This window comes from Dermacentor albipictus, chromosome 4, assembly GCF_038994185.2.
Source record: "Dermacentor albipictus isolate Rhodes 1998 colony chromosome 4, USDA_Dalb.pri_finalv2, whole genome shotgun sequence".
Classification (NCBI taxonomy): Eukaryota; Metazoa; Arthropoda; class Arachnida; order Ixodida; family Ixodidae; genus Dermacentor; species Dermacentor albipictus.
In genome coordinates this window covers 148,725,620-148,743,414 of record NC_091824.1, presented here as the reverse complement: position 1 = coordinate 148,743,414, position 17,795 = coordinate 148,725,620, and the positions used below count along the sequence as shown (strand labels likewise).

Here is a 17,795-nt window from a genome sequence, read left to right as displayed (position 1 = left end):
CAATCCAAGTGAACACAATACTGAGGGGTGGTTTGAATTGTGTCAAGAGCACCAATATTCGTGATGTCTCGACAAATGAAGTTTACTTTTAATGTAACGGCAAAAATAGGACCTTCAGCATACGTGTATATGTATTGATTGAACCGTGTGCCCTGTGACACGCTTCCCGCCCATGTATGTGAATGTACGCGGCGTGAGTCGCGTAGCACATCGCATGCAATAAACTATCCTTCTGATGTATCCTTCCTGCGCCCGCTCGCGCGGTTGTAGAAAGCCAACAACCTTTTCGCCGCGACTTACTATGAGCAGCAGTAATCGTCATCGTTATCGCTTGTACTTTCTTTCTGGTAAAGGAATGCGATGCGCGTTTGAAGGTATCATAATGTTGCTGATGCGAATGTACCGATATTACGATTTAAAATAAGGAACTGTGCATAAGAATCATAGAGTTCTTTTTTTTCTGTGTGTGGCAGAATTACTGATGGAGTGGAAAGTATCCAACAACGATAATGCGTCGGCCCCACCTCAATCGAACACCGTATCGCAGCTCAAAGTGTTTCCTGAACGCAGGAGAGCACTTCGGAGAGTGCGACTTTGTACACCGTAGTGAATTTCGCTGTTTTAGACACTGAGAGAGCTGTGGCTTTGAAGCTGTGGCGTGTCGAGATTGAAGGAAATCATTAAAGTTGAATGGAGCTTTCAACAAAAAACCTGCACTGACACGTTATCCCTCTATGTCCAATTATAAATATATCAAGCTATGTTGCGATCCCCCCTTCGAATAGCAGTATGTCTGATCTCGTCTATCGCTTTGTCGCTTGAAAAAGCCCCATTGTTACTTGCACAAAAAAAAGTTATGTTCAGTTGTCATTATACTGCTATATTCGGTAGAAGTTAGACAGCTTAGTACTTGAACAGGTTCCTAACTGTTGGTATTCGAATATTTGAGAAGTTCAGCTAATAGTCCGGTAATCTGCTCATCAGAGGCACTGAAGCATGACGAACACACTGCCAGGCGCACAACTACAAGCAAAACGTTTTGCAGTGAGCCAGCCGCAAGATATCAGAAGGCTTCCGCTTACTGCCCATGTCACAAAAGCGCACGTCAGTGACGAAGCAAAAATAAGAAAGCCGGTGCATAGTCGCTAACGCTCCCGTCTCCCCTCTGGACAAGCATTCAAGTCCAAAAAACAACAGCAGCAATATGTCACTCTCTTCGTCATGCTGCAAAACGCATGTAAAAAGTGCAGCAGGCCACCTTCTCACTAACGCTGAAACACAAACTTGTCACAAGCGCTATATTTTAAAACACATGAGTGCAAGCCAGGCAACTGTGCAGCAGCAAAATGTTCCCTTGAATAAAAAACCAGCTTCCTACAAAGACTGCACGCTTGATCCTACGCGTCAGAAAATATGATAGCGTAATGTTCAACGTTGCCCACTCTTCATCCCAACACACCTGTCACTCCTTTCTCATGACATCAATTCAAAAACAGAAATGAGCACTTTGTAAAAGGCCTTAATGGACGCGTCATGCTGTATGTACACAAAGGGACCGGGGGATGATTGCGTGATCCTCTTAAAATTGCGTTCCTTTGATATATTTTAATTATTATTTCTCGCCCTCGACGACGGCAATGGCGAGAAAGGCCTCAACAAGCTGTTGCTAAGACGGATGACATCTTTCCCCGTTGTCTCAAGAAGAAAAACATTGCTCACGCAGAGAAAAAACAACGAACGAAAGAGACAAATTATAAAATCGTGGCACAAAAACGAAAAGGACAAAACGACAGGGGAGCGACGAAGCTCACGCAAAACAAAAGACGGCGGGAATATGCGCACAAAAAAAGGAAGGTGGCGGCGGGAGAGTAGCGCTCTACATTTGAAGGCACGTGCACTACGGAAGCTGGGGTTCGCCGGGCAAGAGGGCGCAGCGGGCTGCGCCCACACGTCGCAGCACCTCGGATTCAACAGACAACCCCGCGTCTCCTCGCCATGCAACACCGGAAGACGCGGCACACACGGCACACGGTTTCTGTGAGTGGACGAATGCACAACACGGCACACAAACCACCCTGGAAGAGGCAAGGCGGCCACGCAGGCTTTCGTTTGGAGACACAGAGAAGACAAAAAAGAAAAGGAAGAAAACGTTCTGCCAGAGGGGGCGGGGGCATGAGTCAGAAGAAGGGCCGGCCACACAGGCAGCAAGATTCTAGCGGGAATGTAGCTTTCTGCTTGCACACACTCGTACTACGTTCGTTGCGGTTTTCGCTCTTAGAGGCAAATGCCACTTACGGACCTCGACGACCGTGCCACATTTGAGGTGCTGATATGATCCTGTAAGCATTCGGAAACAACATCCACACATTTAACACGACGGTATCGCAATGGGGCTAAGGGTTTAAGGGACTCTACGTCATGCGGGGGCCACTAGATTGAGTCCCTCTTGCGTCTGGCTTGTCCAGAAAATGCGCAGGCCACTTAAGTTGCAGAGAACAAGAAATGGAGACCCTGTTGAGCGCTGCGGGCTGTTTTTTGGCATTTAGGCCACGTGCGAGCGCAATAGACTTTGATAGTATATAAGTGAATGACACAGAGCCTAACTGAATTGCGCAACATGAACACAAAGGGCCAAAATAAAGCAGACAGAATGATAGAACATAAAGAAACACAGTGAAAACACAAACACAACATAAAAGCGCGGCTATAGCTTAGGTCTGTATCAAACAGGCCAAAGAAAAAAGTTAATTCCCAGATACCCTCCGCTAGCATAAGAAGCCGCTTCAGTTCCTATCTGTGGGAGCAGAACAAGTTTCGTTTGGCACAAAAGGCATGTTTTATGGCATAAGCAGGGAATAAGCTCTCTGCATTTTGGTTTGTCATGATGTCGCTGACGTGCTTTTATGCTACCAAGAAGCACGGCGACAGGGCAGAAAGCCTTAACGCGCAAAGCTCGTTTCTGTCTGATGAATTCAGCCTTTTATTGCACTGTTGAACCACATCTTCAGCAAAAATGATTTGCACATGTATTACCACGAAGCGAGCGACTCTCGTCCACATGTATAATTTGCACGTATGTAAAGAAGACTGAATGTGCAACAAACCGTTGTGAAGAACTTACAGATATCCTTGAGTCATCCTTTTGGTCTTTACCTAGCAGCTGTAAGGCAATCAGCAATTGAGTATCTATACTAAAAGCAGCATGTACTAACACCTCGAGCGAATAGTCGCATCGGAGCTATGTTTGCACAGCGTGCACCTTTCTACTACGATGTGACCGCGTCGCCAAAACCTGTGACTGTGTGCGCGGAACAGCACGCATTGCGCACTGCGCAATGATTCTGCAAAACAGGGAGGAAGACAGTTGACAGGTTCTCAGCCACGAACAGGGTCCCGTGTGGCGAGGATTTCGTTCAGCTCTTCTACGTTCGGCAAGCGAGCATCACACAGAAATGAAGCAACAACATAAAATAGAGGCGGACAGCGAGAGCAAATGATATAAGAAAAAAAAAGCATGTGGGCAGCTATGCAGGGCACGCCCAGCATTCGTTCATTCATATTCGTAACTGAGACGTACGTCGTACGTGGCGGAAGGGTGCCGTGCAACGGTTTCCGCCAACGCCATGACACAGAGCTTTGGGTTGCTGCTCCCGTAAGCGCATAACGACGTGATGGGAGAGCGTGGGGAACAGAGAGCAGCAAAGTCTTCGCGACAGATTACTAAGAAAAAGAAAGAAGGGCAGCTCACTTACCATGTGTCGCCACGTGATGGTGGAGTCGGGCTTTCCGCTCGCCATGCAGCCTAAATACAGGGGCTCCCCTTTCATTACTGTCACCTCGCCGCTTTCCGGAATTGTCGACACCTTGGGGGGTCCTGCGAGTCGCGCGGGTGGGACAGGTTAAGAGTGCCTTGTGGCAGGCGAGATGAGCGAAAAGTTTTCTTGGCGTTGATCCTTTCAGTTAGCGGCGGCGACATGAAGGTGATTCGTAGAAAGGTTGGGGCGCTTTTCTGCGAACAAGCTCAGAAGTTTCTCTTATTATAGGTGATATCTCATCCCTATAGATGAGCAATGCATCGGCACTAACGTTAAAAGTGTGGTACAAAAAAATAGCGTTGATCTGAAAAAAATCATCGACAACTTTCGCCTGTGGAGTACTCACTGTGTTATCCTAGTTCAACTGCAGACATGTAGTAAGATACGAATTGGCAGATTTTCGTGTAGTCTGGCAGATTACTTGATTTGAACATAATTGCACGTGGTTTGGCGCTTGGAAAATATTGTCGAGAAGAAATATTTGGCCAACAAATTTGCCTGTGATCAGCACATAAGAATTATATACCATCGCCGTAAATCATTGTTATGCTGAGCTCATTTTCTATTATTTAAAGGTGCCGTTATAGCCGTTTTGAGCAATCTGTTGGCGCCCACTAAATGTAAGAACATCACCAATACCACTTAAATTATTCAACACACAGACGTCAGCCCGATAGTTCAACTACTATACTGAATACCGAACACTGAAGAAAAGCACTGATCTTCATTCGCAGAAATGTATGCGATCAAGAGGTGCACATAATTTGAACATACTATATCAGAAATATTTCAGTTCAATCACTCACTCAAATCTCACACGTTATGTTCTGGCTGATTCCTGTCACATATAGCATGTCAGATGCTCACAAGCCACAGAAGAATTTTGTTGACGGTTTCATAAAAATGTAACTAAATGTAAACAAATCAAATGATTCCTAGTTTCTTATGACCTCGCGCAGCTCATGTGCGCGTAAGTTTAAGCAAGTCGTGCATATCGCCATCTTGCGCTTGACGCTGCGCAACACAGCCCTAAGAGCAATGTATTCGCCACGCAGTGGGTAATCACTTAATGATACCACAACTAAGACTGGACATAGCCGGATTTCTGGTCATGGTAGCCAACAATTCGCTACTTCTAAAGAGAGAAAGAAGCTTTAATGATATGCTGAAGATGTTAGCCTGGATGTTCACCTGACATACTGCCCACGTGCTGGGTGATGTTTATGATATATACAGTGATAAACACCCAACAGCACATACAGTGACACACACACACGTATGCACTACCCAGATATTTACAAAGTTACGTTAAGGCTCGTGGCCCGCAAGAACGTCAGCAGGGCCTTCGAGGCGTGTAGTGCGAAAGTGGCACAGTTCTAAACTCGAGACCCTTTGCAGGTGCAGTACCGCACCTTCAAGGACCCTCTCATCTTCAAGGATACTTCAAGGATACTTCAAGGATACTTCAAGGACCCTCTCTCTGACGCATAGCGGCAGCAGTCACACAGAACATGTTGCAAGTTTTCCGAGGCGTTACAGTCAGAGCACACTGGCGAGTCCGTGGGTTGAATTTTGCGCTTAAGTATAGTTCGCGTAGGCCTGATGTGGTGTAGGCATGTTTGGTGTCATCTGCTTAGGCATCGTCGCATTTAAAAGTCACACGATCGATCAGTTTCGTATAGGGTCCCATACTGATGGCTCGCATCTGTCAAGTAATGTTCTAGAGCATTTCATATCATTTGGTTCGCGTATTCTCCCAAAAGCAGTGTTTGTTCGCAAGGGTAACAAGATGCGCCGCTGCTTCATCCCAAGCTTTCTTGACGCGACAGCATTCAGGCTCATTTCGCTGACCTATGGTTTTCGTCGCTTGCGTCTGGTAATGGGCACTTGGGCTTTGTTTTCTACTATGAATGCATTAGTAGCCAGTTTTAGGGTGTGTCTACATTTCCATACAGCCATCTTTCTTATCTTTCGTCAGTACAAGCAGGGTTAAAATTTTGCTGTGAGCCAATTTTCGAACAAAGAATTGCATCAACGTACATATATTACTATACATTTGGCGTCACCGTTACATTGCATTATGTGCAAATATGTGCTCATTTTATCTATCCGACAACGTTACCACAACTATTTACAAGATTTACTGACAAAACTGTATTGAACATTTCTTTTTCTATGAATCAGTACTGCACCGCTGTCCTTGTTTAACAAGGTCACTTCCTGGGAATGACGCTAGTGCAGAAACATAATGCTCACGGGTTAGCAATCCCGAGCGCGTACCCTTCCAGTGCTAAAAATGTGTCCGAAGATTACAAGATTGATTACATTTATTCGCGCTTTTCGAGCGCAGCTCTAGGCGCCCGTTCCTGCAGGTTCAGCGTCGGCGTCCCTCGGCGTAACTGCGCGACCGCGCTCGTGTCACTGCTCGCGCGTTCGTCGTCGTCTTCTTCCACAGCTGGCTCCGAAAGAGCTCATCACGCCAGCGCTCCCATACTGCCCCGCCCTCTGCGAAGGCACTGACGACACTGGTCAACTACCAGTCGGAGTGGTGATTTCCGTCTCAACTTCTTCGCCTGAATATATCGCGAAATGTAAACACTTAGCGAGTTGCGCTCAAATTTTGCATTAGGGGGCATCGTAATAGTCGGACACTTCATTTTTTTTTATTGAAGATGTCCGGTAGGCATGGTATGCATGCCAAAAACTTCGCTTTTCTTTTTTCCTTTCATCTCTTTTTTTCGTGTTCCTTTTTATTTCTCGTTCTTTGTCGTCTTTACAACCCCTATATGCCCCATCCCAGTGCAGGGTAGCAAACCGGAAACTCGCCTCTGGTTGACCTCCCTACCCCCCCTCTCTCTCTCTAATGCGCCTTTATCGCAATATAATGTTACGAGCTCAATTTGCGATTTCGTCTAGAAGCCATCTGAAAAGGATACCGGCTTCGGCTAAGCAGTAAACGTATTTTCTGTGATATGTATGAGAAATAGTGCCCTAGAAACGATGAACTCATGGTCGGGAAAATGTCACAATAAGTTGGCGATGCCAACTCCACATCAGTGCGGACAGTTAAAGCGGTGAGTCACTTTTTCAAAGCTTCACCGCACAGTGAAAGCATACCTGGAAGGACGATCTTGTGCTGGATGGAGTTTGGCTCGATCTGACTGTTGACCTTGCAGGTGTAGACGGCGTCGTCCGAGGCCACCAGACCGTCAATTTTGAGATCGCCCTCGGGACCCAGGCTGATCCTCGGGTCCGTGTCCACACGAAAAGACCCGGCGAACAAGATGTCCTTGTTCTTGATCCACACCTTGATGAACTCATCTTCGCCTGCACGCAGAAAATAAGGATCCCGCTTAACCAAAGAAACGCTGCGATAGATGAATGAGAAAGAAGCAGGGAATTTACTGAAGTACCGCACAAGTTTTGGCAACGGCTGGGTCATTTTGGACCCATTTTTTCGTGGTCCCATGCTTAAGATAACACGTGGTCATATTTTTAAGTTGGTAGCAGCAATCCAGGATCACATGCAGGAATTTTGAACGTTGTTCCTGTGGCCATCTGTCGAACTTCACGGCAATATGCAGCGTAACTCAATCCGCCTTTTTCATGGTGCGACGGCGCATGCGCCCTGCCCTAGCGGATTAGTTGCGAAACATTTTGGAAGGAATGCACGCGCGGCCGCGCAACCTGATATTGAGGACAAGTCCCCTGAAAAAGAAAAGAAAGCGCACGGGCGCGCACTGTAGCGAACATGCGTGCCGTTTACCGCGTTGGAATTCCTACGTTGGTGCGGTACCGAATACGCACATAGGATGACTGCACCGCCACATTAAAACAGAGAGCGGCCACGGCTTCCTCCGGACTGCACCGCGAACCATGTAGTTGCCGCCTTGCATTGACAGATAGCAAATTTATCTATAAACCCCTGCATCACACTTCGGCTTAAACAAGACACTTCAAAATGATTCCGATGCTGACGAAGTTTTCTTGCAGGGTCGATCGGCCCTCTCTTACTGGTGGTGGCAGAGCGTCTGACTTCGCGTACTCGTTCAATGCACGGTATTACTGGGTCGATACGAGACCGACGAGACGCTAACGCCAACTATTCTGCACAGTGTGTCGCTGAGGTCATTTTATCCTAGTAGGCCGACAACGACGCAACCGACGGGCTTTCTTGTCAACGGCACCGACAAAATCAGCGTGCGGACCATGACCGCTCGAACGAACCCCACACGATCGGCCGTTGAACCGACAACGCGATAACCGTAGTGCCTTGAGTCGAACGCATGTCTTTGAAATTGAAATGCCCAAACTTCACTGCTCTCAAGCCGTGCACATGAATTCTGAGCCAATGTTGATCCTGTTTAGCGAAGGCTGGTTTAGGCCTGTCCCCGTCGAGTTCGTGCACCCGCTAACGATGGACCTGAACTTAAATATGAGCAGTTACGACGATGGAAACTGCTCCTGAAGTTCAGTTGTGGCAATATATAGTGATTAGATATCAACTATTGCTCGCTTCAAATGGCGCATCCACAATAAGCGGCCACAGAGCGCCGTGACAACGTGTATCAAGGTCACCGTTCCCGAAGGCTGCCGGTCGCGTTCGCTACGTGTAGACGGGAGTGTCTGTACGTACTGTTGAGTTGACACATTCCTGTTTAATTCGAGAGAAGAACTGTTTACCTCTGAGTCAAACGAGAAACAAGAGACAGTGCATTCGGTACAGCAGCATTAACAACCTCCTTGCTCAGTTACCGACGGTGTCAGCGATGGCATCCGCGTTCTTGAGAGAACTACGCGGCCTATAAGCGAGCGCTCATACTGAGCACACTTTTCTCTAATGATAATTCATAGCACACGCAAACTGTAAGCATGATGAAGTTAAAGAAAAACGAGAATCAGTGATAACAGCCCGTAATATATGTGTCTCGGCCGCTCATATTGACTCCGGGTGGAACAACGCGGCTCATACACGCCGATATGTATGTTTTGCTACGTTCTGACATTATTTCGTAACACTGAGGAGCCGTGTACGCGATATTCGAAGCTAACAACCATCTGTGGCTGTAGATGTCGATGCAAACAAATGCACCGCTTCGGCAAATACGACGCAGGAGGCTGCATTCTAAGATTTCTTGAATATGCGAAATGTCTAATGATCGCATAAAAGTAATACAGAAATCGAGGTTCACGATCATAAATCAGCGATACCAAATTCTAACGCAGCCGCATTGGCAGATGGAACTCGGCGTGCCTCTATCGGGCGCACTGTTCGCGGATTAGCGCACTCAGGTCTGATCACCCAGTATCGTTAATGAGTGCTACATGACTTCCAGGAGCGACATGCTGCCCTGAAAAAGCCATTATTAATTAATCGCGATCCACAAAACGTACAACCGACGCACATTCAACATGAACGCAGGCGCACAAATCAACCGGCGAAAGCCCCGGTACCCTTCCAAAACGTTTCCAGTGGCGTGCGGCAGAGGGCTGCAGCACAGGAGCATCAAAAAGGCGGATTGGCAGTATCTTTAAAAATAACATTTAAAAAGCCGCCAGAATTTCAGCAACTTTCAATTAGCAACGTCGAGAGGGCACGCCTTTCTATTCACGTGAGTATTCAGGGCACTTATTCGTAGCCTTACCGCTGCGTTATAGCAGTGTTTTAGTCCTGATAGAAACAGTGCTATAAGGCAATAAAGATGTTACGACTAAGTGCGTTAACTGAAGGGCGTAGTCTCTCGATGTTGGTGGCTGAAAATTGCTGAAATTCGGGCGGCCTTCTGAGCTATTAATTTTCGAAATTCTATCCCTTCAATTACGCTTGAGCACTGCGGTGAAGTTCGACAGATAGCCGAAGGGGCAATGTACAAAATTCCTGGACAGGTGCACGTAGAAAAAAAAAGCTTATCAAGTTATATGCTAGAACAGTTTACCGAAGTGAAGAAAAAAACAACAGGAACACTGCCGATCGACAACGGCTTTGTTCAATAAATCATCTCGCATATACAAGAGAGATAACGTTACTTTAAACTGACAAAGTAGGAGCGTCGATGGCAACTCTGTAGAGTAATATGTTGGGCTGCTGAAGGGCATGAAACACTCGACTACAAAAGACATAAAATAAGAAGAGAAAGTATGACAGCCATTAAATTCAGTGAAGATCCGGCGGAAGCCGAGCTGATGTAAACAGAGTTTATAAAACAAGGTGTCATGCAATGCTTATGAATACATGGACGAGATAAGGTTTCGAGACATCACTCGTTAAAAGAAGTCACCGTTCGAGCTGTCACACATTTGGTGATTTGTTGCATAGACACTATAGATTTTGGAAATGTACCACGCACTCAGACTGCTGGTATATCCGAGGAATGGCGCTTCCTCGGAACGATGAATTCGAGGGTGCCTCGAATCAACAACTTCGCCTTCTTGCAACGTTTACATCGCAAAAAAAAAAAGTTACGTTCACTCAAATCAGATGTCCTAAGCGAACTTCCATTAAGAAATAGGCCACGCCCACAATCCGAGACTGCATATTCGGCCTATAACGTCAAAGTGATCTGCACGGAGTCAAAAACTCGCTTTAGGCTCCCAACCCCTTACACACCCTTCCTTGGACTTCAATGAAATCCCTTCGATGAGGCTTCCATGCTATGCTTACACAGTGAAAAATGAGTTTTTGCGAAGCTGCCTACTCACTTGACTGCACGATCTTGCACGGGAGAGACACAGAGTCACCAAGGCTCAGGAAGAATGTCTGCTCTTTCGTCAAAAACTCCACTTTCCGGTCTTGGGGCACTTCCGTTTCCTGGTCTTGGGCTGTAAAGTGGAAAGGAAAGGAGGCAGGGCTTAGCACCATACCAAGTCGCTTACTTATAGACAAAAAATAAACATTGAATAAAGGTGTACACTCGGAACGGTTAAACGCAAGCTTCAGCTTATGCCATTGAGTCATCCTCAAGCAGATGTAGAATTAAAACGCTATTTATTACATCTTAAGCATCGGACATATCATTTTCAATGTTCTTCTAAATAATTACGTCATACATTACATACTGCTTGCTACCAGTGTTACGAGAGGCCATTGCAGTATTAAAAATAACAGTCGACGCCGCAATTGTACGGGTTTTGCAGAGCCCCGCTGCATTACAGATAGACACCATAGAAAATAACCTTGTTCTCATAGCGTTACTGGTTCCACGTTCGTTTTGCTGCGTAATTTTTATAGCTATTTTTTCTGTCACCATCGCAATAACTTGCCGCACTGTTTCGTCATGCAGGTACTTCTAGGTCCATGGTTCTGTCTATAAAGCGTCGCGGTCTGGAAGGGGTGGCTCTGGGTTTTATTCTAGATTAAGTGAGCTGTACACGTAGAAATTACATTTATTTGCTTTGAATTGTCTCTTGACCCACGACTAACGGTGCTTATCAAAACCCTATGAATTCAGTACATCATTAAGGCTGTCTGGATCGTAACGGTGAGACTTCGTTGCAACGTCCCATACGACGTCTGTCATTTTTACATGTTATTTGTAAAATTTGTACTCAAATGATGCGTACATAATACGAAACCCATTTATTTCAGTAAGAATGGTACAAGAACCCCAAACAAATATTGAATTGCACGCGGATACATTTTGGTAGGGGAACGCAAGGCACCATGGCAGCTTCGCTGAAGCCCGCTTGAAGACAAGTATGAATTGTTATTGTGAAAAAAAATTCACCGACCATTACGATACTCCCTGATGCGAAATTTGAGAGCAGCTGTGTACGTTTTCTTTTCTATTATTTCGCTATATATTGGCTGGCTTGGATAATCTGTCTCGTGTGGCACGTTGCAAACGCTGCGAAGTGTGGCGCGAGTGCCTCGCTAATCGAGGTATCGCCAGTGGAAGCGCGCTGGTGACGCGTGGTCGCGATTCACAGCAACCGCCGCAAACGACATCCGCTCATGCAGCGCTTTGTTTCCATAGAGACAACGCGCGCTACTCTGGCGCCATCTCGTAGCCATCGTCGCCGCAAAGCTCCTCGTGCGCGGCACTACAATTTTCTTCTCACGCTTTCGCCATGTCCTCCTCCTCGGCTTTCCTCCTCGCGTTCTCCTCGCTCTCACCCCTTTTTTTCATCGCCGTTGCGCTCCGCATTCCTCTCATCTTTCGCTGTGCTCGTACGCTTGATTACAAATTGGGACACCGATGCCGACGCTCGCCCCAATAATGGGCGCGGAAGAGCTGCGCTCTAATATAGTTTGATCTACCGTCGCTCCGTAGTGGCTGCAGTTTCTGCTCCTGAGCACAAGGTCATGATTTCGATACTGTGACGCTCCGACCGCATTCCGAAAGAGTCAAGTGCACAAACGGTCATGTACCGAGACATCAGTGCAGCTTAAGGAAGCGCAGGTGGTCTAATATAATCCTGGGCCATCAACTACGGCGTCTCTAATAGCTCTAATGTAGCGTTTGTGGCTTAAAGGCCTACAAATTGTTATGATCGATCTTTAACTGCGATATGAACCATCCGCACCATCATAGAACGCACGTCAGGTGGGTCTTCCAGTACAACAACAAAGACTACATTTCCGCACGCGTGAACAGCGCTTATATCATATCCTTTCAACAATGAAACTTAGGTGGATACGAATAAGTTTCGACACACAGCCTTGAGACTGCCTGCAACATCTCTGGTCGCTCGCCTATCAAATTAATAACTTCGTGCTGCGCATATCGAGACGCGCTGAGCGCATCGAAGCGGGCTCGCCATGTGACCCATTCTGCGCGATGGACGGACGGTGTCCACGGCGCAGCCTTGACCACGCCCACTTTATAGATGAACGCGGCGCAATAAGGCGCCCTTGGCGAGACCGCACTGCGCAGCAACGTACCATTACCGGCAGGCAGAGACGTGTCCGAAAGGACGTAAAATATTCATGGACGCAACGAGCACCAATCGCAAAATACGGACCCGAGAGTGCGTGTGCTCGACGGGTGAGCCGGGAATGACGCGCGCACATCTTTCTTCTTTTCCTTCCTTCCTTCCGTCTCCCTTTTATTTCATTCCTTCACATTCTTTCTTATCTCATCCATCGTTTATTTTTCCCCATTCTTTCATTTCCTCCTGTCCTTCTTTCTTGGACCCTGTGCTCTCTTTCTTTGGTTTCTCTTTTGCTTCTTTCGTTCATTCCTTTATTCCTCCATTTTTACATTTTTTACATCTTTTCCTCATATTGTTCCTTTTTTTCTATTTCTTTCTTATTGTTTCGCCGCATGTTTTCTTCTCTGAACATCGGCTCCTTTTCTTTTTGCTTCTTTCAGTGCTTTCTCTTTTATTTTTTGATCGCCTTTGTTCCCGTCCCCCTTTTTATCATTGTTTAGTTCCTTCATTCTCTGCACTTCCAACCTCCCATGGCCCGATCTTACCCAAATAAAAACCAAGATAACGTGCTAGCGCGTTATGGACGAAGCGAACGAGGTGCCCAGAAAAAGGAGCCATCAGGTATGCAACTTATCCCAAGCGGAATATCACGGAATACGCTTGCGGATTGGCGAGAGAACTCCCACGGCAAAGGAACTGGCGTACGTGTGCGCAAGTTACGCCAAGGCCTGACCGCACATGTTCTGAAGTAGGGACCATCTGAATAATTTCGCGTGATGTATGTATATGCCACCCGGAGAGCAGATGCAGCGCGGCCAGGAGATTTTGCCGCCTCCGGACAAGCCAACTTCGGCTTATGCTGAGACAAGACGTCGGCGAAGAAAAGAAAAAGTTTGTATTGGTAGATCACAAACCCGTAGTAAACGAGTGACAAAAAAGATCGAAATGCCTGACGGTACGGTCTAGACTACAGCACGAATTCCGCACGCGGAAATGATTCGCTGCGACAAGGGAACATGCGATCTCGTTGCTGATAGTGGTTAAAAAAACAACATAAAGGCAAGTACACAATACGCATCTTTTTTTTTCTTCGTGTGTTGAAGGACGCGTGGGTTATTTTTCTTCTGTAGTTGCGCAACGCAAGCCAATAACTAGTTACGTTAGCTTTTGTTGTTATTATCGTGAAGAGGCGATAAGCGTGAGGGAAGTGGGAGTGGTGTTTGTTGCTGTTATGAGAAAAATGGCAAAGATGTTCTATTCAAATAATCGACCACATTTATGTTGGTAAAGTATGGCTAGAGCTTAGTTTCGACAAGTCATCGTTCTTTTAGCGAGAAGAGTCATTTAACGAGCACCCTGCTTTTCACGTTAAAGTTTAGATTGTAGTACACATATATGACGGCAGTGCTGAGTTCAAATTTAGATGTAAGAAAAACGCGGATAGGAGAAAGACATGTGTATTGCTGTCAGTGATTTACGGTGCTTACTCAACTACATGGTTTTTTTTCCCAACAAAAGAAAAGAAAACAAAAAGCTTTACATCCCTACTCCTTTCTTTCTTTCTTTCTTTCTTTCTTTCTTTCTTTCTTTCTTTCTTTCTTTCTTTCTTTCTTTCTTTATGCATGACATATTCAGGACAAAACCCGCGCAACCAGTACGTGAAATACAAACAATTCATTCCAATATGCCTAAGAGGTGCAGCGAGTAACAGAAAAATAAGGATGTTTCTGACGGAATAGAGATTAATACGGTTTGACTTGTCGCCGTGCACGCAAATTTTGAAGACTGCAAGTATGCAACGAATAAGCAGCGCACGAGATAGGAAACGCTGCTGACACAAACATACCTAAATCGATCGTATAACCATGGTACATGTACGCGCCACATTCACTAATGCGGTGAGCGTTTCAACGTCAATGCCGTCGAGCTTACCATCGAACACCGAAATAACACGCAACACGAAGCAGAGAAAAATACTGAGCTGACAAATTTGGCCGCTCGCTTAACACAATTACAGTTCAGGTGGGACTTCGACGAAGCGCAGACAAGAGAAGGCAAGCGATGCAATACCACGATATAGAGCGCGCAACGGGTGACGTAATTTTCGCGCGAAGCCCTTGCAGCTCTTTCCCCGCGAATCCGCTGGCGGGAGAGATGCGTACGAAAATTTTTAGCAAGATTGGCACAAACTCAGAGTCGAACAGCTGTTAGCGTTTGTTTGATCGCGGAGCTCCTTGCCGTCAGGGTCTGCGAGCGTGTTTTGAAAACTTTTGAGTCCTTTCTCGTGCGCAAAACCCAACCGACCATGCACCAGCGAGCCTTGACACATTCCGCCTTCAAGCCTTAGCTTTTTTGTCCTTACCACGAGCAAAGAATCTTCCGCGGGCCTTTCGTGTTTTTCTTTCTTATTAACCAACTAGTCACACGCCTACTCCGAGGTGTATCTCGGAAAACTATGGGTCAGGGATGATGCAAAGGAGAGAAACAAGAAGTACGTGTAGGCGAAAACGTGGCTGGTACAGAGCGAACCTTAGAGTACGCAGGAAATGGTGGGTGTGCTGTGTGGCACAGCGAAGAGGTGTTTTTTGTCCTTGCCACGAAATTCCTCCCAGCAGTGTCAGACCGTGGACTTAGAGCCACTAAGCCGCTGCCACAGAGATATGTCAAAGTGCACCAAAACGAAAACGACAGCAGCACTCTGCTGCTTCGTAGTTGAAGAGGATACCTTTGGACAATGCACGCGTATAACGCCGAATTCCGAAAGAATTACGCTTTCAAATGCTTAGGCATAGCGCAACAACTAGGAAATACTCTCGGGCTCCAACAGTAAAGCTACCGAATGCTGCCCGGATGCACCTTGTGGTGAACTATAGCCTTCTCTTTATTTTCGTTGCTGCTTTAAAGATCATTGGGCCTTATTCTTAATTAGTTTAGTGAATCATTTGGTTGTTCTATCATCATCTTGCTCTATAAGAGAGGAAAGCATCGTCGTCTATGTTGGTAGTAACAGTCCACAGATAAAATTTTTAAAAAATTATGGGGTTTTAAGTGCCAAAACCGCTATTCGATTATGAGGCACGCCGTAGTGGGAGACTGCGGAAATTTGGACCACTTCGGTTTCCTTAACGTGCAGTCCACACATAGACTTGAGGAAACATGAAAACAGTGATATTCTGAAACAACACCAGTTTATTCGAGATATAACCACCATAGAGTGCATACATGAAGTTAAGGTTATATGCGGTTATGTTGCACGTCTCCTCGTCATTGGTGTCTCATTAAAAAGCTTCCCTGGAACGCTAGAACACGAAGACTTGCACTTTTCGAAGTACTGTCTCGCAACTACGAGGCACAGTCTGAGTAACATTTCTTCCTTCAGACAGCTGATAGTTACACAACTCAATCGTGCTACTTGACGCATGTCTTTCGGCAACGGCTCGTTTACCACCGGTATCTAAACCAAAGCGTCGCTCCAAGGGCGGCGTTTAACACCGTCGTTTTTCATGCAACAGCGCTTCGAGAATCACCAAGGCCAACATCAAAGAGGAATAATGCAACAAACTGCCTCCACCACATGCGAAACACGCCGCGCTCGCGGGGAGGCTATCTATCACGCGACATTCGAATGTGCCGAGCTGAGGCGGACCACGGTACGTTGAGAAATGGGGGAGGGCGAGAAGAGGGTGGGAAGAGGAAGTGGGGCTGTTGCAGCTTTACGGCTCCGAACTTGGTTCGCACTTCCTGGTTTCCTAGGCCTCTCTCTCTCTCTCTCTCTCTCTCTACAGCTCTGTCCCCTTCCTCAACCTCCCCAGTCTTCTGTGCGTAGCTGTCCTGCCACTCCCGGCTGTGTTCCCGCCCTATTTGGTAACGGATGGGAAATTCTCCCATGCGAAACGAAAGGCCCAGATGGGCAGAGAAAACCACCGACAGCGCGTTTGGCCTTGGGAATTTCAAAATCAGACAGGAGAATGAAACAACGCAACGGAAGCGAGAGAAACCAAGAAGCATGACAACCATTATAAGCGGCAAGGTTTCAAAACACAAGCTGCTTTTGCCGGGATAGATTGTGGTAGCTTTGAGAGCCAAAATAATATATATAATGTGTGTGTGTGCGTCTAAATCCTTGTTGAGCAAAAAAGGTAAATGTATACGATGTCTCAGCATGCAGGAGCGAATGCGCGAAGCCGTGTTAGTGCAGCATCAGAGCTAGTATTCTCGCACGGCACCGCCATAAGTCGCGAGCTTTGGCGCGAGCCTGGAAGTGAACAACACCATAGTTTTATGACAAAGGGCTGTATGGCTGCTGAATGCAAAGACGCACGTGTGACTATCCGAGGCACATACCTATATACTGAAGAATTTGGCCACCTTATAGCCGTATCAAGTGTGCACTCGCTTTTTGACTTCAATGAGAACCCTCTTAAAACACCCCTTTTACCCTATATAGGTTGTTGAATGAGAACCTTGCCCAATACCCGCCACAGAGTGTAAACAGGTCGTGAATATGTGATATGTGGCAACAGTGCTCGCTTGTTCGCTTCTCTGTTCGGCAAACGTAAAATAGGGCTTAGTAACTGATGGGCGGACTGTGGTGAACGGTAAAATACTCATATTTCACGCTTCACATTTATTCTCAGCCTTCCGCATGAACAGTTGGTATTTTAAATCACAGAAGCCATACACCACCTGACTGAGAAAGGACATGAAATAATTTTTCAGTGGCTATGAAGTCTCTGGGGTAACATCGGCAATGAACGTGCCGATCAAGCTGCTCGTTCAGCTCATGCACAAGACAACCGCCTATTGATCCCGCTGTCTAGGACAGATGCTGCAAGGTTGCCCCGCCTACTTGTACTCAAATACACTACATCAGAGTGGAATTATTCTCTCTCTCTCTCTCTCTCTCTCTTGTGACGAACGGAGGCATCCGCTTACTTCCACGCCATTCGATAATCTCGCCTATCCGGATTCCTAAACTACGACAGCTTTCCCCTACCAAAGCCTGAAATTAGGCCGCACAACTTTCACCTACCATGCTGTCGCCATTAAGCGAAAGCCCATAATGTGCGAATGCGACGGTATGGCCCGTCCCCGCCATGCCTCGGTGGT

At 46.6% G+C, this 17,795-nt stretch overlaps 1 protein-coding gene across 3 annotated transcripts in view; it reads right to left on the bottom strand.

The window, feature by feature from the left end:
- The window catches only part of LOC135902188 (limbic system-associated membrane protein-like), a 230,061-nt gene that overhangs the window by 21,922 nt on the left and 190,344 nt on the right, over positions 1 to 17,795 (bottom strand). For 2 of the 3 annotated variants that reach the window (XM_065432156.1, XM_065432158.1), the window contains exons 2-5: positions 10,515 to 10,634; positions 6,933 to 7,142; positions 3,753 to 3,874; positions 2,296 to 2,337 (exon numbers count right to left, since the gene is read on the bottom strand). In XM_065432156.1, the coding sequence (XP_065288228.1) occupies positions 2,296 to 2,337; positions 3,753 to 3,874; positions 6,933 to 7,142; positions 10,515 to 10,634 (494 nt within the window). The remainder of the gene's footprint in view (positions 1 to 2,295; positions 2,338 to 3,752; positions 3,875 to 6,932; positions 7,143 to 10,514; positions 10,635 to 17,795) is intronic. The other variant, XM_065432157.1, reaches the window with a different exon arrangement.